Source organism: Mus musculus, chromosome 16 (genome assembly GCF_000001635.26).
Source record: "Mus musculus strain C57BL/6J chromosome 16, GRCm38.p6 C57BL/6J".
NCBI classification, from domain to species: Eukaryota; Metazoa; Chordata; class Mammalia; order Rodentia; family Muridae; genus Mus; species Mus musculus.
The window spans coordinates 75536849-75559373 of NC_000082.6; the positions used below are offsets into that span (position 1 = coordinate 75536849).

The following is a 22525-nucleotide window of genomic DNA, read 5'->3' on the forward strand; positions in this document are numbered from 1 at the left end:
ATGTTGAGGTAAGATAACACCTATACACTGCACCTTCTCAACCCTGATATAGCTTCTAAATAATTTTTCTTTAGTGATTTTTCTTTATTGCATGTGAAAATTGAATATATATTTAAACCAACAAATAGCAAGTGCTACTTTTGATAAAAGTTCTGGAAAGTAAATAACACTTATATTTTTAAATCTCGATAACAAAACACTCTTGAAACTAATGACATGTTCATCTGATGAAGTGTAGTGATTTTAGAATCTTTATAGCTGCAGGCACTGTTTGCTGGCCAGCAATGTTTAATTTTCCTAAAATGTTATTATTAATGAATGGCATTAAAATTATCTCTAGTTTATTTGTTCAGATGTTAATGAATGTTTTAATACTCATATAGTTAGGAGAGTATTTTTCAATTCATTTCTAATTAAACTTATTATATACTCTGTCTTGGTCAAAATCTTGTCATGCCTAAGTCTTGTTTTGGAAAGATTTAAAACCTAGAGAATATGAAATTATCTCTAAGAATGCTCTGATCTTCAAGCAGACCTACCTGTAACACTTTGTTCCAGACAGTCCGATATTAATGATTGCTGCCCACTCTTCCCCCCACTTAAAAGAAACTTAAAAGTGTTGCTGCTTCCTTTATTTAATTTGACATAAGTCACTGAACAATTGAAATAATCCAGACATTCATTGAGACTCTGAAATAAAGATATATACATTTCCAATTGCATTCTCAGGATGGGAGACAAGTATACAGAGATTCATAAGGGCTATCTTATCACACAAATGTGGGACCGCATTTCTGGTTAACAGTGGAGACAGAGACCAAGGTGGGAGGAATACCTGGGACGAATAAATTAACCATGGGAATAACTTAGAAAAGGCCCAAGGGGGAAAATGTTATGTGGGTGTGTCTGGACTAAATACTGCTTCCCTGTTGTCAAGGATCAAGGGAAGAATCCTTGAAGAGTATGCAATTTTGGACAACGAGTCTGGGTGAATGGTGGCTTTAAATTTAATCTTCAAACACTTTCTGTAATCTTGTGTTCCATTTAAACCACTTTTAGCCTGCATGCAAAAACAATCTTCCATGTCCCTATGAGACAAAATTCTTCTCTGAGCCAAGAGCCTAGCATTCCAGAAATATAAGCCATGCTACAGAAATCCAAATTCAATTCATCAACACCATCTGTATTACCAGCTGTTCACCTTTCAAACATTTTTCCCCTATTTTTCATGTACCCTATGTTTACAAGACAACAAAATGTTAAGGAAATTCTCTTCGTGATTTAAAGTCCTACATATCAAAACTACCCCCCCCCAATGTTTTGAATCCATGTTATTTATGGCACCTGAGAAACAAAATTATATATATATATATATATATTTTTTTTTGCCTAGGGGGCTGTTTAGGAATGTTTAGCAATGTCTTCATCTGAAAAGTCTAACAACACGCCCCAGAAGAACAGCATGTGTTTCTGCGAGCTCGACAAGATGGCCACATTCAGCAAATTCTGTGTCATTTGGCTCAGTACTCCTCAGGCACATCACACATTTAGGGAGCCAGGCTCCCCCTGTTGATCTGTACTTCTGTGGAGGATTTGACTTCTCGCTCATGTATTCATTCACAGATTTACAGGACGCTCACTAACTACTCACTATAGAACAATCACATCATGCCCACATCATGCCCCCTCCCAAAACAAAGTCTTTCATAATTCAGTTGTTAGTTCTTGATTCTTAACCTAGCCACTGAGGATATTCAATGTGCACCCATCCAGAAAATTTGTGAACGCACATGAGATATTTCAAGTAAAGATATCAATGCATAGAGTGACTTAATAGTGCTATAATAATCATAAGCATCAGCTGGATGAAGGATTATATGTTGAAGGTTCCAGCTAGTAGTGATATTTGGTGGTTTTACTATTTAGAGCTTTATAAGGATAGGTACATGGAGGTCAGTATTGAAGAAGCTATTGGAATCCTAGCCCCCTCCTATCTTCAATTTATTATTTGATAATATGTCAGCAAACACTTCACAGAATCTGATGAATAGTACATGGAGTAATGTATTCAGTTAGATAAATAATTTTGTCACGAAAATTAATCACTTGCCTGTTCCTAAGTCCAATTCCCAAAACATGTGTAAAAATGACAGAAATAGAGATGACAAATTGTCTCAGCCATTAAAAGTACTGTTCTTACAGAGGACCTGAGTTCAGTTCCCAGTACCGATGTCTGGGAGGCTCAAAACTACCTGTAACTCCAGCTCGCGGAGTTCTGATGCCCTCTTTACTCTGCAGGCAACTACACTCACTTGTACACAGCCCTACAGAGACACATGTGCATACACAATACTAAACTAAGTGAGTAGATAATCTTTTGAATAAAATACCAGACATGGTGTTTTATGCTAATAATCTCAATGCTAGAGAGGCAAAGATAGGACAATTACAAGGCTATGCTGACCTGCCTGCCTACACTAATTAGAAGACCCAGGCAACTCCCCAGAGCTGTGTCTGTAGTTGCATATGTAGCAGAGAATGGCCTAGTCAGCCATGAATGGGAGGAGAAGCCCTTGGTCTTGCAAAAATCATATGCCCCAGTACAGGGGAAAGCCAAGACCAGGAAGCAGGAGTGGGTGGGTTGTGGAGCAGGGCGTTAGGGAAGGCATAGGGGTCTTTGGGGATAGCATTTGAAATGTAAATGAAGAAAACATCTAATATAAAAATAAAAAAAAGAAGAGCCAGGCAATGAGAATTCCTATTTCAAAGGAGATGTACAGCTCTCATGACACTAACACTTGAGTTGGTTCTCTGGCTTGAACACACACAATTTGTGTGTATACAGACACAGTCATATGTCCCAACATGCATAGGGAAGCACACGTGCATACAAAGTTCTAATTTTAAAACTGCCTACAACTTCACTTAGAAATAGGATGGTATTAAAACAACACACATTAGGTGGGTCGCACTCCAGCCTTGCTGGTAAACTTACAATAATATTAAGTATACATTTCGGTACAGTGCAGACCAGTGAGCCCTGGCACACATAGTGGAACCTGTCTTTTTCCTATGTATTGTTTGATATACATAGCAAGAAGACAATCATCACTAAAACAAAAAAGCAAAGAAGAATGCACGTATTCACTATACTTGATATTTTGCTTTAGAAATTTATAACACAAGCTATAGAGGGGTTGAGACCCAAGTAAGAAAGATCTGTGGTGAAGAAGTGCCTCGATTAAACAGGTGTGTTGCAAAATATCAAGGAAATGTAGATTGCATTTCCAATAACAGTGTTAATTAATCTAACTCCTCATATTACAAGCACAAGTTGATGAAAGGCATTCACAAGATAACTAGCATGCAGCCAAACATCTCCCATTTAATTTGAGTTATGCACTGAATATTCAGCATCTTTAGGCTGGAGTCTCCTCATCAGTTAGGTAACGAGACTTATTTCATGAGGTTTTACAAAATTTGATAGGTTAAAATGTTCCAAAAGCAATAATGGTCCTTGTAACTATTAGGTAGAATCATGTTTATTTTTGTCATCATCGTGGACAGATACTATTCTTAGTTTTGTTGGGTAAATTTCATAAACATTTTTTAGAGGACTGAGAAAAAAGTTAAATTAATCCACTCAAAGGTCCTACCATTAAATCAAGGATTTAGGATTTCATTTTAAGCAATGTAGGTCCATAAATTATTATTTTATTGAGCACAGTAGCATAACACCCATATGTGCAGTGCATAACAAGTTCTTCATATTCACAAGGTTCACACGAACCCAGCTTATTTCACTAAACAATACATTTTCAAATTTTATAAAAAGTGTTTTTCCATAATAGAGATGTACAGTGATATTGAATTTGCTCCATGGCACAGCACTAAACTTCCCATTTCCCGTAGGAGCTGTGCTTTTTACATATCCACTTATTATTAAGCTAAGCAGCAGATGTAAACATTAGATGCTAAAATTCACTTAGGAAGCAGGCAAGGAGAAACGAACAGTTTTAGGATATATTCAGGATGAGTTTTGTCATGCACATACTTTGTTTGCTAATTTTTGATTCTCCAATGTAAATTAAGGTAGATATACCTGGATTAAAGATTAAATAATGCATTCTAAAACAGTGGCTGGGTACATTGCTGCAGTTGACAAATTTGTTAGTCCATAATTTTAAACTGGATGAAGAAGGTGTTCACTCCATCTGCGTGTTACATTCATCTGGTTGAAGATCTACCCTTGTTCCTTCTTTCAATACAAAATTATACTTACAAATTGGTGGTCTTTGAAAGAGAAGAAAAGAGGGAAACATCTATTAGTAAGGTAGCCAGTTTTATTTCCTCTTAATGTATTAATGTTATATAATATAAGAATAGCCTATTCTGTAATTAACTAGTGTTCCAAAAGAAGAGCATTGGAACAATTCCGTACAACTGAATTCATTTGTCTCATCAGTGTAGGGACATCATAGAGATCATACTTATGAGAAGGAAAGTAATTCTCATTTCCACTTTTATCTCTGCTACTATCCAGGATGGTCACCTTGTATAGAATAATTCTACAGGACAATAAACATTGCTACTGAAATTAGTGATGTACTGAATTCAACTTTAAAGTAGCTATAATACTCTTTCCATCATGACTAACTCCAAGGAGAGAGTGACATATGAAACATATTTATCTACATGCATTTCTTCAACCCTGTTTTGCAATTCATTACAATGGTAATAACATCATGTAACATATGATACATCTTAGAAGACTGTGTATACACTCTTTGAGATGACTAATATATCCAACAACTGTGGTTAATGAAGTTTCTTGTCCAGACACTTTCTTTCCTATTAATCTTTGAAGAAACTTGCAAACATAAAAACAAACAAAAAAAACCAAGAAATCAAATTAAATAGTAAAAGTTTGGTAGACATCTATGGAAGGGGTAAATTAACACATGGTAGAAATAAACATTTTTTAAAAAATCATCAATAGTAGCTATGTCAAAAGAAGTCAAGACAACCATATAGGTTATCTTACTTTTATCAACCTCCTAGCTGGTGGAAATTCTATTGGGTGTTTTGTTGTTGTTTATTGTTTGTTTGTCTTATTACACAGCTCAGATTGGTCTTGAGTTTACTTTAAACCTTCTGCGATATCCTGTATATGCAGAAACTGCAGGCATGAACCACTACAGCTAGCAATGTCATGAAACAAGAGCAGATTTTGTTTAAAATCCTTGACTTTTATAAGAAATACATTTTATGTTTGCATATATAATATGAACTGATCATCTTTAAAATTAACAGAGGATACTTCACGTGTGAAGTAATAAAGACTGGTTACAACTTTCTTTTTCACATTGGTGGTACTAGAATTGTAGAGTGACACTACTCAAGTACTGGGAAGAGTTTCATATATTGGCAGAAGCAGCTTTCATTATGCTATAGTGTGTGCTTCTGGGACTGCAGATGACTCAGCCATTGAAGGCACTTCTTGCTCTTGCAAAGGATCATGGGGGTCCATTTCCAGCAGCTATGGACAGTTCCAGGGCATCGGATTCCCTCTTCTGGAATATGCAGGCACTACATGCAAGGAGTGCAAGATGCCTACATAGGCAAAATACACGTACACATAAAATAAATTAAAGTAATTTCTTAAATAAATTAAAGAAAAGTGGAGGGAAGATTTCTAGTCCCTCAAAAGCTTACACCAATTCTTGCTGTATTCTGTTGTACTTATGCATGAATATGGCTTCAATACTCGAATTTCATGTGTCACACTTTTACACTCTTTTTATATTGAAAATGTATCAGACCTACAAATGATAAGGTTACCTCAGCTATTCAGTGCCTTTCCAGACTGCACGCCTAAGATATATGAACAAAGCAAGGATGATCTTTCATTTTTTAAAAATAGAAAGAAGCTCACAAGCTAATCACCACAGATTTAGGTTACCAACATGTAGAATGTATGTCCTATTAAATAACGCTCAGTTCATAAGGCATATACAACATTATAAAAACAGTTTAAGCATATGTGTAAGGCTTACCAACCTTAAATTTAGCCATTGTGTATGCGAGAGTTCAGTTTTCTTTCTCTTTACATTATGAAAAGTCATCTATTTTCACTGTCATTACTCTCATGTTAAAGTGTTTTATTTTATACAGTTGATATGTCCTGCTTTCTAATGAAAACACTATTTCAAAGAAAATGTATACTTGTTATAAGTCCCAAGAGAAAATTGTTTTTATATTTTTTATTTTAGCATACACATTGAATATTACACTTCTAATATTTTGCTTATTACAGATTAATACAAGAGGAAACTATTTTATCGATATAATGTAAAATTTAATAAAATTGGAAGTAATTCTAAGATAATATCTAAAGTTAAATCCAATTTAGTTTTTACTGCAATCTATAAATAACAAAACAAATGATAAGAAGTACATTTTTCTTTTTAAAAAACTCTTCCTGAGAGCTTTGCATGATTTATCACATTTACTTTTCTAATGTTCCTTTGCAAAATGACTTAGAGAAAGATTTTAAACATTAATACAGAGACAGAAATTTATCTTGTCCTAACTTCTAAGACAGCAATAAATTCATGACATACAGGTCACTAGCTGGATAAAGTGTGCTTAAAGTGTGCTTAAAGGGTGGAAGTAAATTAACCTAGGTTAAATACTTCTCCAAGTCTGTCTAGTATAGCATGAAATCAGGCCTTCTAAAGAACATCTGCCCAAAAGTAATTTAATAGCTTCTTGAAAATCAACCTCAAAGATATTTATAGAAACTCTCCATTATACATTATATTTACAGCCCTGCTCAAGTACAGGCCTCACCAGACAGAAGAACAAATTGGTACCTAGATCAACAGAGAGACTTCATCCCACAACTGGTGAAAGAAGATGCAGAGACCCGAAACGAAACAGGAGACAGAGCTAGAAAAATGTGAAGAGCAGGAGGAGGAAGGACTGTAGGAGTCATGGAGGTCAGAGCACCAAGAGAATACAACCCATAGGATCAACTAAGCAGAGCTTTTAGGGGCTCACAGAGACTAATGTGACAGCCAGGGAGCCTCTATGAGTCTGATCTAGATCATTTGCATGTATGTTCTGGTTGTATAGTATGGCATTCTTGTGGGACTCCCAAGAGTGGGACAAAGGATCCTCTGACTCTTTCATCTGCTCGTGGCATGCATTTCCTCCAACTGGGTTGTCTCATTCAGCCTTGATATGACCGTATGTGCCTAGTGTTATTGCAACCTGTGCTGTGTTCAGTTGATATCACGGAGGCCTGCTCTTTTCTGAAAGGAAATAGAAGAGGAGGGGATCTGGAGGAAATGGGCAGTGGGACAGGAAATAGGAATTCCCCAAAGAAAAATATAGATAAATGATACAGACACCGAAAAGAAATTCAAGATGTTGTAGAAAACATAGATGGAATCTTATTTAAAAAAAAGAAAAGAAAAGAAAAGAAAAGAAAAGGAACAAAATCTGCAGGGCCAGGACAATAGGATTCAAGACAAGAGTTAATTTATCAAATTCCTTCATAGAAGAAAATAAGATTTATTACCTTTTATGCCTTAAAGTTATTATAGTACAATATTATAATCAATCATTCCTTATAGCAAGCTTAGATATAGGAATAAAATTATAAGGCATATTATAATCTAACTGTTCCAATTCAGAAAATAAAATATTGATTATCCAAAGAGAATAATTTGTCATTTTTTTGAGAAACAAAGAAAATATACCAATAGAACTTTCAATACAATCAAGGCAACAGGCACCACAGCTACTTGTAAAAGTACTGAAAATAAAATTTGTTTCAGGATGAAGAAAACATGAGGAATTTTCAAAGATATTATATTGTACTTCCTTAATAATGCACCCACAATATAAAGAATTATTGTGAAAACTGCTTTAGAAAGTAAATTAAACCAGGTGAGAACATGTGTCTATCGGCAAAAGCATTTAAGGACGAGACTGAAAAGCTCCACGTTGTAATGTTCTTCCCATGCAACAGGAGGACAGAAATTAGAAGCCCCAGCAGCCATGTAAAGCAGACTCAGGGTGGAGCACAGAAAGATCCCATGTGAGAACTTGCAGTTATATGTGTGAAACTGAATCCATGAGCTCAGATTCAATGGAAGTCTAGGTTCAAAAAAAAAATCTCTGGCCTTTATAATTCACATGCCTTCACATATGTACAATAACAGAACAAACACATGAACTCATACTTGAAATTATATGTACACACATATATACTACAAACAGAAAACAAAAAGCCACAGCAAGAATTTACCTACACTGTCATTAATCATGTTTAGCTAAATGTATAAATGCCCAAATTCAAGAGTGCAAATGACCTCATCATTGCCATTTGAAAAATACCAATTAATGACAAGCTATATTTGGGTAACTGTTAAAAACAACAACAACAAAAACTAGAATCAAGCAACCAATTAAGTAGCAATCACAAAATGAAGCCACAAGTAACCTAGTTGTGGTGGTTTGAAGGAGATTTCCCCTATAAGCCTCAGGCATTTGAATTCTTGGTCTTCAGTTAGTTGTAGTTTGGAAAGGATTCGGAGGTGTGGCCTTTTGAGGGGAAGAAGTGAGACTGGGATTGGCTTCCTGTTTCAGAAGTCTTTCTCCATCCCCAGGGTGCTCTCTGCTTCCTGTTTGGGGATTAGAATGTCAATTCTCATAAGTTGCTCTAGTACCATGCCTGCCTGCCTGCTGCTGTGCTCCCTGCCAAAATGCTGATAGACTCTTATCTCTTTGGAAGTGCAAGCACCACTTCATTGTATTTTTTTTAAAAAATAATGGCTTTTATTGTGACATTCCTCTTTTAAAAAAAAAAAAAAGAAGATTTATTTATTTAATATGTGTAAGTACACTGTAGCTGTCTTCAGACACTCCAGAAGAGGGAGTTACAGATGGTTGTGAGCCACCATGTGGTTGCTGGGATTTGAACTCAGGACAGCAGTTGGTGCTCTTAACCACTGAGTCATCTCTCCAGCCCAAATGTATTTCTTTTAATAAATGGCCTTAATCATATTTGTTTATCACTGTAATATGAAGTAACTAAGACAGTGGTAGAGGAACACCTGTCAGAAGAGCAGTAAACATAGACTGCTGTTCAAAAGTAGCAAAACATATAGCTACTTTGAAAATTTCTTTGCCAATTCGTTATAAAGTTTAAGATATACCATATGACCCAACAATCCTGCTTCTTGATATCTATATAAGAAAAATGACACCTTATAGCCATATAAAAACACATATGCAAGTACAAGTTTACTAATAAGAAACAAAACTAAAGCTCATGTCTTTTAAATGGTGAGTGGATAAGTAATGAAATACTTTTAAATAAAACACTATTAATCTATAATCTTCAGTGATAAATATTGCAGCTAGATACAAAATGCCACATTTACCATGACCTATAATGCTATATCTATAATATCTGGAAAAGGAAAAATTTGAGCCAGTCACAGCTCCACTTCTATATCACCAGCCCCAATTGCTGTGTAGTTTTGCAAAACTTTAGGTTAATTTTGCAAAAACAAAATATTAATAATTTTAATAATATTATAATATTAATAATATAATGTTGAAACATTATATATCAATCATGTTTTCAAAATCAACAATTAATAAATTGAACCTCATGAAACTGAAAAGTTCCTATAAGGCAAGGACACTTTCAAAGGGACAAAATGGCAGTTTATAGAATGGGAAAATATTTTTTACCAACTCCAAATCTGACAGAGGGTTGATATCCAAAATATATAAATAACTCAGGAAACTAGACAGCAACAAACCCAAAAAGCAATTTAAAAATTGGATACAGAATTCTTTACAGAGGAATGGCTGATGGCCAAGAAGCACTTAAAGAAATGTTCAACATCTTTAGTCATCAGGGAAAGGGAAATGCAAATCAAAACAACTCTGAGATTTTATCCTACTCCCCTGAGAATGGCTAAGATCAAATCACGCTGAGGAGACTATGGAGCAAGAAAAACACTCCTCATTTGCCAGTGGGAGTGTGAACTTATACAACCAATTGGGAAATCACTTTAGTGGTTTCTCAGAAAATTGGGAATAGATCTACCTTATGACCTAGTTACAGGACTCCTATACTCAAAAGTTCTTCCACCATACCACAAGGACACTTGCATAACTATGTTCATAGACAGAAACAGCTTTATTCATAATAGCCAGAAGCTGGAAACAAGCTAGATGCCCTTCAACTGAAGAATGGGTAACAAAATTGTGGTACATCTACACAATGGAGTATGACTCAGCCATTAAAAACAATGACGTCATGAGATTTGCAGGCAAATGAATGAAACTAGAAAAGATCACCCTACATGAAGACCCAGAAAGACAACTCTAATATGGACTCCTTTATAAGTGGATATTAGTCACAAAATATAGGTAACAAGCTACAAATCACAGACCCAAAGAAGTTAAGTAACAAGAAAGGCCCAATCAGGGTGTGCTTGAGTCTCATTGAGAAAGGGAAATAGATTAAACATTCGTGGTGAATAGAAAGAGAGGACTGGGTTGGGGAGGAGTGAGAATGGGAAAGGGGATCAGATGCAGGGAGGACAGAGTAGAGTACTGGGAGAAAAAATGGATAGAGGAAGGAATATCTGGGACTAGCTAGAAAACTAGAACAATGGAAATTCCCAGGAATCCAAGAGGCTAAGACTCCTAGCAATGGGGAATATTGAGCCTGAACTGGCCATCTTCTATAACCAGGCAAAACTCCTAATGGAGAGATTGAGACACCAACCCAACCCCAAAACCTTAGATCCAAATTCCATCCAGCCTACAAGATGTGCAGGGGTAAAAAAAAAATGATCAGAATTTGAGAGAAGGGCCAACCAATGACTGGCCCATCTTGAAATCCATGTCATGAGAGTGACCCCAGTCCTAACACTATTCACTAACACTATTCTGCTCTACTTGAAGAGTCTAGCATAACTGTCCTCAGAGAGGCTTCACCCAGCAATTGATGGAAGCTGATGTGGAGACTCATAGCCAAACATTAAGTGGAGCTTGGGGAATCCCGTGGGAGATGGGGAGAGGGGAGAAAGGATTGAAGGAACCTGAAGAAAAAATATCACAAGAAAACTACAGCAGCAACTAACCTGGGCACATAGATGCTCATAGAAACTGAACTGTCAGCCATAGAGCACGCATGGGACTGACCTAAGACTTCTGCGCATAAGTAACAGCTGTGCTGCTGGGTCTTCATAAGGGACTCCTAAAGTGGGAGCAGGGGCTGTCTCTGATTGCAGGGCCTGCCTTTGAATCCCTTGCCCCTAGCTGGGCTGTATTGTCTAGCTGCAATAGATGAAGATGCGAAGATGCGCCTAGCCTTACTGCAACTTGATGTGCCAAGGCCGGTTGATATCCATGGGAGGCCTCCCCTGTTCTGAGAAGAAGGGAATGGGGGTTTGAGATGAGAGGGGATGCAGGAGCACTAAAAGGAGAGGAGGGAAGGAAAGATGTGATCAGGATACAAAGTAAATAACTCAATAAAAAATTAAAATAGTGATCTAAAACAGAAAGTATTAATAATGATGTCTTAGTTGAAACATTACATATGAATCATTTTTTAGAAATAATTTGCAATGAATACCTACTTGTTAGTTAGTAGAAATGCTTTTTTATTATAAAAAAAAAGTACCAAAGCAGATATAGATTAACATTACAACATTGGTCTTCAATGCATGATATCCTGCTCCAACGTCATATTTGTAAGAAATGATATTAAATTTTCTTGCTGGTATATGTTGATTTTGATACTTTTTCATACATTTCAACCACAGGGACAATGAAACTACCTTTTATGACTATAATAGCATTTTACTGATTTTTGAATGTATGTATATTATTGTACTGTAATTATAAGATGACTTTCATTTAGATTAATTTCTCCACACTCTTCTGTGGATATAGAACTCATCAACATGTATGTTCTCGGCTTCAGGAGATTTCTCAGTCAGTAACACAAGATGGGGGCCTGAACTGGACCGCTAGCATTCACACAAAAAGGCTGACACAATGGCAGTCTTATAAGTTCAACAGATTCCTGGGGCTCATTATTATGAGGCCAGAAAGAGACTCTTTCTTCAACACAGTGTGAATGGAACTTGAAGAATGATATCTAAAGTGTCAGCACACACACATATGTACATGCCCAAAGGCACTCATAGACACACACAGACATTTATATCACTATATCACTATACCCATATACACATATGTGTATGTTTGTGTGTGTGTGTGTATATATATATATATATATATATAGCTTTTGTTTTTACTTTCTTTAACTACTTACCTTCTGTACTGCACTTTTATTTATAGAAAATAATTGGGAATTCAAATTATATACCTATTGATGTGTAGATAGATGATTGATAGATAGATAGATAGATAGATAGATAGATAGATAGATAGATAGATAAAAGGTGAGTGAAAATAGAAATATTACAACAAATTGACGACATTACAACCAATTCACAAACTATTTCTTTTGTGATGTGAATATGGCGTGGGATATTATGAGATACGCATGTACGCACCGGTGCATGTGTGGTTCATCTACCTATGCCTGCACAGGCAGAGGCCAGAACATAATGTTGGTGTATTCTCCTGCCACTTTCTACCTTATTTCTTTGAGATAGGATGTCTTCCTGAAGTTTGGAGATTTCTCTGTTTTTTAGCCTGGCTCGGTGATTCCCCTTGTCTCTTCCTGAAACGCTGGTATTACACTTGCAGAGCAATGCCTGACCTTTTCCATGGTGATACAAATTCTACCCAGACCCTTGTGATTTGCCCTACCACAAAAGCGTGTTTTCTCCCCTTCTCTTCCATTCTCTGTCTCAATCTTCACTGAAGCTGCTGAGATTTACAGTGTGGTGACCCTTTCATTTTTCTCTTAAACTCTAGTAACAGTCTTTTTGAGCTTCAAAGCAAAAATGAGCAAAAGAAAGTGATGATAAACCTTTAAGGAGTATATTGTACAAATTCCCCACCTTGTAATACCTCGTGAAATTATGTGTATTTGTTTGTTTTTTTCTCTTGCTTAGACAATGTGACTCTAGACTGTCCTAAGTATCCCTCAAGTCAAAATATGTACATTATATAATATTTTATAATATTTATATTACATTTTTTAACATTCTGGGATTCGTGTATAATAAAATTAACCAACATTTGTGCCCATAAATTCTTAACCAAAACTTACAAAGAACTTTTAATATTAAGAAAAATTATTATAATCAAATTTTGATTTCCTACCTTTCTGGATATGTGAGTGATTTTAACACAAGGCTCTGTATTTTGTACTGGCACGCGGCACAGTAAGGATTTGTGGACTGAAAGTATGTCAAGCAAATGCGCGAAATGCTCACAATGTCATTTACGAACTGAACAAGAATCTTGACTTCTTGAAGATTATCAAATGGCTTGCTCTTCCTAAGTAAAAAAAAAAAAAGTATATGTTCAATATATTAATAAATTAACTGTATTTTAAAATTAGTATAGTAATAATGAGGCAGAACCCAGAGGGCACTTTTAGAAGGAAGAGAACAGACAAAGCTGGAGAGAACAGCAATGAGAATTGTTACATTCCCATACAGACACAAGGAGCGTATGCTTTCGTCTAAGACTGGTTTTCCTGTACTTGACTTTATAGATCCTTTTTCAACCATGAGAGTCCCTTCAATTGACAAGGAGTTCAAATGAAAAACAATCCTCTCTAATATTCTTTAGAATAATTTTCCTAAAGAAAATGCCAATAAAATCGTCTTAGTCAGGGTTCTATTCCTGCACAAACATCATGACCAAGAAGCAAGTTGGGGAGGAAAGGGTTTATTCAGCTTACACTTCCACATTGCTGTTCACCAAAGGAAGTCAGGACTGGGACTCAAGCAGGTCAGGAAGCAGGAGCTGATGCAGAGGCCATGGAGGGATGTTCCTTACTGGCTTGCTTCCCCTGGCTTGCTCAGCTGGTTTTCTTATAGAACCCAGGACTACCAGCCCAGAGATGGCACCACCCACAAGGGACCCTCCCCCTTGATCACTAATTGAGAAAATGCCTCACAGCTGGATCTCTTGGAGACATTTCCTCAAGGAAGGCTCCTTTTTCTGTGATAACTCCAACTTGAGTCACGTTGACACAAAACTAGCTAGTACAAAAATACTGAGATTTAAAATGAAAAGTATAAATAATATTTTATAAGCATAATTTCATGACCTCTCTTATTGTATCAGAATAGTATTCATGCTTCAAGCATGTGCTTGGACCTCATGTAGCCAGAAACTTCCTTTTTAAATTATTATAAGATTAGCTATTCTAAATGTAAAAGAACAAGAACAAAAACAAAACTAAGATTCAAATTGTTCACCCATTGCATTCCTGATCATGTTCCTATATAAAACCATAGTTTAAATTCTGTTTATTACTCCTTCCCAAGTTCTTCACTTCTGTGTACCAGAAATACACATCCCTGAGACAATTCCCAGTATTATTAGTATTGGTGAAATCCAAACAAAACAGAGCCCTCTCTACTGCCATTTCTCAATGGTTAAGGATATAAAAGAGGTAGACCAGAGGAACCAGAGAATTTGGGCTAGAAGAAAGAAAAACAGAAGTAAATCGTGAGGATGAGAAAGGAAAGAAAGGAGAGAAAAGAAAAGACAGGGGAATCAAATCTTCACTGAAAGATGTACCTGTTTTGAGGGACAAAGTGCTGGAGCAGAGGCAAGGGAACAGAGGGTAGCACTTGGAATCCAGGATTTCCTACCAACCTTGATCTCTCCTTGCTCTCCTATCCCTTAAATCCTTTGCATAGTTAGTTAGACGTCCCAAAAGATGTCAACATTCCCTCCAAAGTCTATCTCTCCTTTCTTGCCCTGGCAGCGTGTCTCACTTTCCCCTACAGGATATAACTTCATTGGATGTATCAGCAATGTGTTTGAAAGTGCGTATGAAAATTTCTCAGTTACCTCAACACACCCAGTTAAGAATGTCACTACCAATTCCCATCTTACCCAGGGGTTTCAAATGCCTGGACGCTTATTCCCTCTACATCAAGGGGTTCTCTTCTCTTCTGCTTCTCCCTCCCCCAACCCAATTCCCCATTTCAGCCCCTACCCACACCCTCTATGTTCTTCTCCATCTCCCTATCTTCTCTCCCTCCCTTGAGATCAGATTGCCTCAGTGTAAACAATTATTAAAACTGGAGGAATGCTGGCTATCGTAACTTTTGTCCTATTATTAATTAAAGTCTATCTGCAGCACTAGTCTGAAACATTTAAAGACAGATATAATTTATTTAAACAAAACAAAACCTACAATGTTTGGCATGTTTCCTCTCAAAACATTTAGTGAATGATTAAATTGGATGCAATCTATACATACTCAACTCCATGTATGATGGTTTGGTTCACAGTTCAAATTTTGAATTTATTGTAGACTGGTTTACTTTAATCAACTTCACACTTCAGATGAATCATAAAAACACATCTCACACAGATTTAGAAGTCTCCAAACCTCTAAAATATCTCTTGTTCTTGGTTTTTATTCTACTGAATTAGTCTAGTCCCCTTTGTCTGTCACTAAAATGCAAGAGTAGCCATCTCTGAAGACTCTCAAATTTTCTATAATCTCACTATTAGTCATCTGAGTGATTGCTCTAATCTTAATATCTAATGCCCATATCCCCCATTTAGAAGGCTACAGTGAGGTATGGTTATACAGCTTAGTGGATAAGAGGCGGCCACAACTTACAGCCCGAGTTTCATTCCTGGAGTCCAGATGATAGAAGCAGAGACTCAATATTCAGGAGCTGTCCTTGGATCCCGACATGCATATTATAGCATGTTTATTCTCCCCTTTGAATTTATTGTAGACTGGTTTACTTTAATCAATTTCACACACACACACACACACACATACATACACACACACACACACATGAATACTTTTTAGTGATATGGAAAAAAAATCATTATTAAAACTGGAGGAATGCTGGCTATCGTAACTTTTGTCCTATTATTAATTAAAGTCTATCTGCAGCACTAGTCTGAAACATTTAAAGACAGATATAATTTATTTAAACAAAACAAAACCTACAATGTTTGGCATGTTTCCTCTCAAAACATTTAGTGAATGATTAAATTGGATGCAATCTATACATACTCAACTCCATGTATGATGGTTTGGTTCACAGTTCAAATTTTGAATATTTCAACAATATGTATGAAAATTACAAGCCAGGATATTTGTAGTGAAGTCTTAATTTACAAAAAAAAAAAAATGAAAGAATTAGTGAAAGAAAGAAAAGAAAAAGGGAAGAGAACAGAAATAAAATGAAAGATGCAGTGTTTGCATATCATGTATAAGCATGAGGGGTGAGCCAGACGAAAAGAAGGGGAAGAATCATCAACTTGTTTTACATGTTCCTACTTTTCTCTGTGTAATACTGCACATTTTGTACAAAGAGCAGATATTCCTGTTTCAGCTCTTGAAGGGGAAGTGCGATCTTTTAAGATTCTTTGATTCTTCTCTTATCTGGACAAAATCACAGGCCATATAACTCTAATAGAAAAACAATGGCCAAGCTTAAGTAAACATATTTTAATAAGTGTACGCGTCCTCGTGGTTTTATCCCTTTCTATGCTGAGCCCACGATGAGTAAATGCATCAGTGCTTCACAGTGTTTAACTGTTCGCAAGCTAAACCAGAACAAATCCCTTTACCTACTGGAAGAATTGAAGCAACTGTGTTAATAGTGTACTCAGTGAGCTACTTATGAGTTTAGTTATCCTGTTTTCTCTGGGCCTTTGTGAGCCACTTCTCCCAGTTTGCTTCTGAGATTTCATTACATTCAAGGGTGTTGACTCCTTTTCTGCCTTCTCACACCATAATATGTGGTAATCTATCCTGAAACTCATTACTCATATTCAGTTATGCATCACTTCCACCAGTGTTTTGGGTCCTTCTGAACAATGACCCTATTTCAGGTTGAGTGCCCTGAAGTACTTTAAAAATCTAAATATATTTATTCATAAATAATGTGCTAGAATTAATTTGAAAGGCAACAGTGTATTTCTGATAAGAATAAATGATAGAATATGTATGCATTTGTGTGTAATATACAAAAACTTTATCCAATTTAAGAGATCTATCGTAAGAAAGTATTCACCGAATAGTATTTTGTATTACAACACATAATATATTAACAAGCTTAGGTGAAAAGAAATTGAAATTTCTCTTAATGAAATGTGGACTCTGATAGGAGTGATGAGTTTGTATCAAAATTCTTCTATGTTGTATTTTGTATCTTCTTTGAGAGACTGAAAAGAGGTGAATAGGAAGAGAAGAAAATTATTTCACACTTCGGTTTTCATGTCACCACTAATCTGCAAAGGTCTTTCTGAATTTAAAAATGTATTTATAGATTGCAATATGAAATTATTCATGTAATTTTTCACTGGTCTGATGTTGACCCAGGATTTTGTTGATGGGAATACTCACAGCATCCATGATGGAAGCCCTTAGTCTCATGTCCAGTACTTTGCCAATGAGTATTATTTCCTTGTAATCTTCATGGATAATAATATTTGAAATATTTTTCTATGTTATAAATCATTTCTACTATGAGATATGGTTATGTTTTATATTTTACACCATTGCAGATATTTTTAATTAAATGGTTATAAAACCTCAAAATTAAGAAGAAGGCTACCACTGCTCGACAATTAAATCTGCATCCAGTCATGTATATTTTCCCGTCTCTTAGTTGGCAATTTATACTTTATACTATGTTTAGAAATAAGACACAATATATTTATTCTACTTGCCAGTTTTTGGTATTATAACTAAAATGTGACCGTAGTAAAGGTTGAAGATAGCAACTGTGGCTCCTGCAACTCAGAGGTCACCAATAACAGGTCAAAGTTGAAGCCACATTATTGCCTATTATTTTCCAAATGAAGTTTATTGTTTACTCGGTCACCAGAAATAAAAACAGTTTCACTATTAAATGACTTTGTAGTAGTTTAAACCAGCACATTGGAAACTATAGTTTTAATATATACATTCACCTTTATATCATCCTTTTGTTTAAGATAAATTTTACTTTGTATTTTAAGAATCTATCTAAGTGATAAATAGATGTTCTGCAAATTTGAGCTAAGAATGTACTCAAACATTGTGCAACTTTAGAAATGTGTATATCGAATTATACATATGTAAAAAGTCAATTGGAATTGAGGAAAGACGTGTATTCAACATGTGCTTGGGGGCTCTGGAACTCAGGGATCTCTAAATGCTAAATTTGTCTCCCACCATCATTGACTGATGGCACTAGATTTTTGTTTGTGACACCATGAAAATGATATTGTTTAAAAGCTCAAGAAAGTGAGCAAGCAAGGTGTTTAGAAGAAACACAGGAATTAAGAGTTAAAAGCATGATCAAAAAGTGGCTTTACCTATTCCTCTAGTGTTTGTGGCCATGAGCTGTGAACCATGTGCTATCTATTTCATATTTAATTTTTGCCCTACGGAATGAGAGACTAGAACATGATATATAAGATGTTACTAATATTTAAGCCTCTTCATTTAGAAATTTTATTACAAATCATCTACTAAGCCATTCATAAAAAATACAAGTAAGCCGGGCATGGTGGCACTTGCCTTTAATCCCAGCACTTGGGAGGCAGAGGCAGGCGGATTTCTGAGTTCGAGGCAAGCCTGGTCTACAAAGTGAGTTCCAGGACAGCCAGGGCTATACAGAGAAATCCTGTCTTGAAAAATCAAAAAAAAAAAAAAATACAAATAAGCAAACGTTTGATCTATCAAAGAAATAAATAATAAATAGTACTTACTCATAGAGTGTTGAGTATTCCAAATCTCCAAGGTCATTTAATAAACCAAATGAAATTGAGCCATTTCTCATAGTTTCACTCAAGGCAACTATATTGAGAGCAAAATAATAGGCTACAAAATAAAAACACAGAATGTTATTCATACTATATTTCAAACTTTGTTTTACTACACATGCAAATAGACACACATGCTTCATGATATATACATATTTTATATGCATAAAAATATTCAGATAAAATAATATTTCCAATGGATAATTCATTCTATTTCTTGTCAAGTTTTTTACAAAACACTATTCTTAATTCTTTGAGAAGTTCAAAGACTTTATCCTGATCATATTTATCCTCATCCCCAAATTTCCATATCCACCATCCCTATGCTTACTTTCTCAATCAGTGAACTTTGAGTTTTCCAAAACTCCTCCTCACTGAGTACAGATTATGTTGCCCAACTATTCTTGAGAGGGAGACCTGCCCTGAAAGGTGGTCAACATATGAGTGGTCACATTTTAAGAGAAAATTTAAAAAGAGGAAAAAAAGAGTCAGGGTTTGATGAATAAGAACCTACCAGACAATCTTGAGTATGGTGAAAATTTGGCTAAATCAATGCTGAGTTATAACCTGTCTCAAACATAAAATTAAATATAAATGTAATATGAGCCCTTTAAACAGTGCTATGTTTTAAAGGAACATATTTAAGTATTTATTACAAGGTCTCCTAATTATCTGGTAATATATACAGCTAAATTTGCTTAACAACTTTAATTGTCAATCACTTTGACTGCTAAGGGATGCTATATAAATAATTGTATATAGTGTAAGTTCATTGGAGCTGTTATACCTCAGTTAGATATGCTAATATATAATAAAATGGCTCATATTTTGCATGTACGCATGTATACACACGTACTTTTTTTTTTTTTTTTTGGTTTTTCGAGACTAGGTTTCTCTGTGCAGTCCTGGCTGTCATGGAACTCACTCTGTAGACCAGGCTGGCCTCGAACTCAGAAATCCACCTGCCTCTGCCTCCTGAGTGCTGGGATTACAGGAATGCACCACCATTGCCCAGCCTCACACATACATTTTTAAAACATAGAACATTGTGTTTTGATGCATAAAGATAATTAATAAGTAATTAAAAGTATAAAACATAATTGGCCAACATGATTAAGTCCTGAAAAGTCATCAGTATGATATATTCAACAATAAAGACTTAAGCAATAGAAAATTAACAATGAAAAGTATGGGGTACCCTAACCTAACCCTTATAATAGCCCGAAGCTGGAAAGAACCCAGATGTCTCTAAACAGAGGAATGGATACAGAAAATGTGGTACATTTACACAATGGAGTACTACTCAGCTATTAAAAACAATGAATTTATGAAATTCTTAGGCAAATGGATGGATCTGGAGGATATCATCCTGAGTGAGGTAACCCAGTCACAAAAGAACTCACATGATATGCACTTACTGACAAGTGGATATTAGCTCAGAAACTTAGACTACCCAAGATACAATTTGCAAAACACATGAAACTCATGAAGAAGGAAGACCAAAATGTGGATACTTCATTCCTTTTTAGAATGGGGAATAAAATACCTATGGAAGGAGTTACAGAGACAAAGTTTGTAGCTGAGACAGAAGAAAGGGCAGAGACTGCCCCACCCGGAGATCCATCCCATATACAAACACCAAACCCAGACACTATTGCATATGCCAGCAAGATTTTGCTGACAGAACCCTGTTACAGCTGTCTCTTGTGAGGCTATGCCAGTGCCTGGCAAATACATAAGCGGATGCTCATAGTCATCTATTGGATGGAACACAGAGGTCCTAAAGAAGGAGCTAGAGAAAGTAACCAACAAGCTAAAGGGGTCAGCAACCGTATAGGAGGATCAACAATATGAACTAACCAGTACCTCACAGAACTGTGTCTCTAGTTGCATATGCAGCAGAGGATGGCCTAGTCAGCCACCAATAGGAGGAGAGTCCCTTGGTCTTGAAAAGATTATATTCCCCAGTACAGGGGAATGCCAGGGCCAGGAAGCAGGAGTAGGTGGGTTGGGGAGCAGGGCAGGAGGGAGGGTATAGTGGACTTTTGGAATAGCATTTGAAATGTAAATGAAGAAAATATATAATTTAAAAAAAGGAAAGAAGGGGAAAATCAAGAAACTTATGTAGGAAGCTGAAATTATGAAATAGAAGAGAATATTCAACATTCGGGAGAGAAAGGGTGAAGAAGAGAATGGAGAAGAAAAGAGCATTGAAACCATGGAAATGTGAGTGCAGGCAGAACATGTGTGTGCAGAAGTCCATATATGTTCAGAAGAACATATGAGGGCAGGAAGTACACATGAGCACAGGAACTACATGTGTGTGTTGAAATACATGAGTGTGGAATGTACATAGGAGCACCAGCAGTACATGTGAGTTCAGGAAATACATGTGAATGCCGGAAGTATGTAAGAGTACAGGAAGCATAGACCACCAGAACTTGTGAACAAATGGAACTAGTGTGGCTGACTCAAGCATTGCATGGGGATGGGGACTCCATTGTCTTTCTCCTTTTGTCTCCCCTGATTGCCATTGCCTCTCTTCCTATACTTATTATAATATTTATCTAATCATTGTATTTAGACGTAGCTGGATTCTTCAATTTGCAAGTTTAAAAACAGTGAAAAAGTCATCCTTAATGATTACTTATAACCATGCTCTCCATTATTCTCATATAGCATATGCTTATCTATAATGGCTCATTTAAAAAAAACAATGCAAATAACTTACTACAAAATGGATTTTGGCTACTAGTATCCAAAAATGCAGTGGTTCTAAGAGGCCATTCTTCTGTTTTTTTCTTCAACTCTTCTTTCCATAGTTTAGCTTGATTACCTAAGATTTAAGAAAAAGAACATAGGAATTGAATTTCTATCAAGGAGCACACAAACTTTTCAAACCACTAAAGTTCTCAAAAAGCAATGTAGATGATCAAATATATAAGTACCTTGAAATATGCAAGATACTTTGTGTTAATTTTCAAAGTAACTCTTATATTCAAGATTCACAAAAGCAATCTACTTATTAGAACCTGACATAATCGAAATGACTAAGACCCACTTGTCTCAGTTTTTACATTATATTATAAGTTTGGAAGTCTATTCACAAGTCGTTTTAGTAAATTTAACCAGAATAAATGAATTACAAAAAAGAAATTTAACATGCAATTTAGCTCCAAGAATAAAGCCCCAAAATTATCATATAAAGTATAAACTAACTATATATAGTTATGTAGTATGTAGTATGTAGTATATGTGTATGTGTGTGTGTATATATATATATATATTATGTATACCATAATATACATGAACATAAATAATATAAATTTTATGTATTGAATATATTTCATATATATGTATCTAAATACAAAATATTAAATTAGTAATATATTAAATACATCCAGATACCTCTTTTTGTCTACCTTGAAACTTTTAAGTTTAATAAGGTAGACAAAATACTTAATTGATACTTTAGAATTTTTAACCATACTTCAACCTTATCTTCTTAAACAATCTCTATAGTTAACGTGAAACACAG

General features: G+C 35.6%; 1 protein-coding gene across 4 annotated transcripts in view; it reads right to left on the bottom strand.

Moving 5' to 3' along the window:
• Positions 1–3665: 3665 nt before the first annotated feature.
• The window catches only part of Lipi (lipase, member I), a 45559-nt gene continuing 26699 nt past the window's right edge, over positions 3666–22525 (bottom strand). For 2 of the 4 annotated variants that reach the window (XM_011246135.1, XM_011246133.1), the window contains 4 exons: positions 21719–21823; positions 18934–19045; positions 13339–13515; positions 6288–8693 (listed from right to left, as the gene is read on the bottom strand). In XM_011246135.1, the coding sequence (XP_011244437.1) occupies positions 8579–8693; positions 13339–13515; positions 18934–19045; positions 21719–21823 (509 nt within the window). In that variant the 3' untranslated portion in view covers positions 6288–8578. Of the gene's footprint in view, positions 4294–4915; positions 5614–6287; positions 8694–13338; positions 13516–18933; positions 19046–21718; positions 21824–22525 lie in introns of those variants that run through there. The other 2 variants (NM_001252513.1, XM_011246134.1) reach the window with 2 other exon arrangements.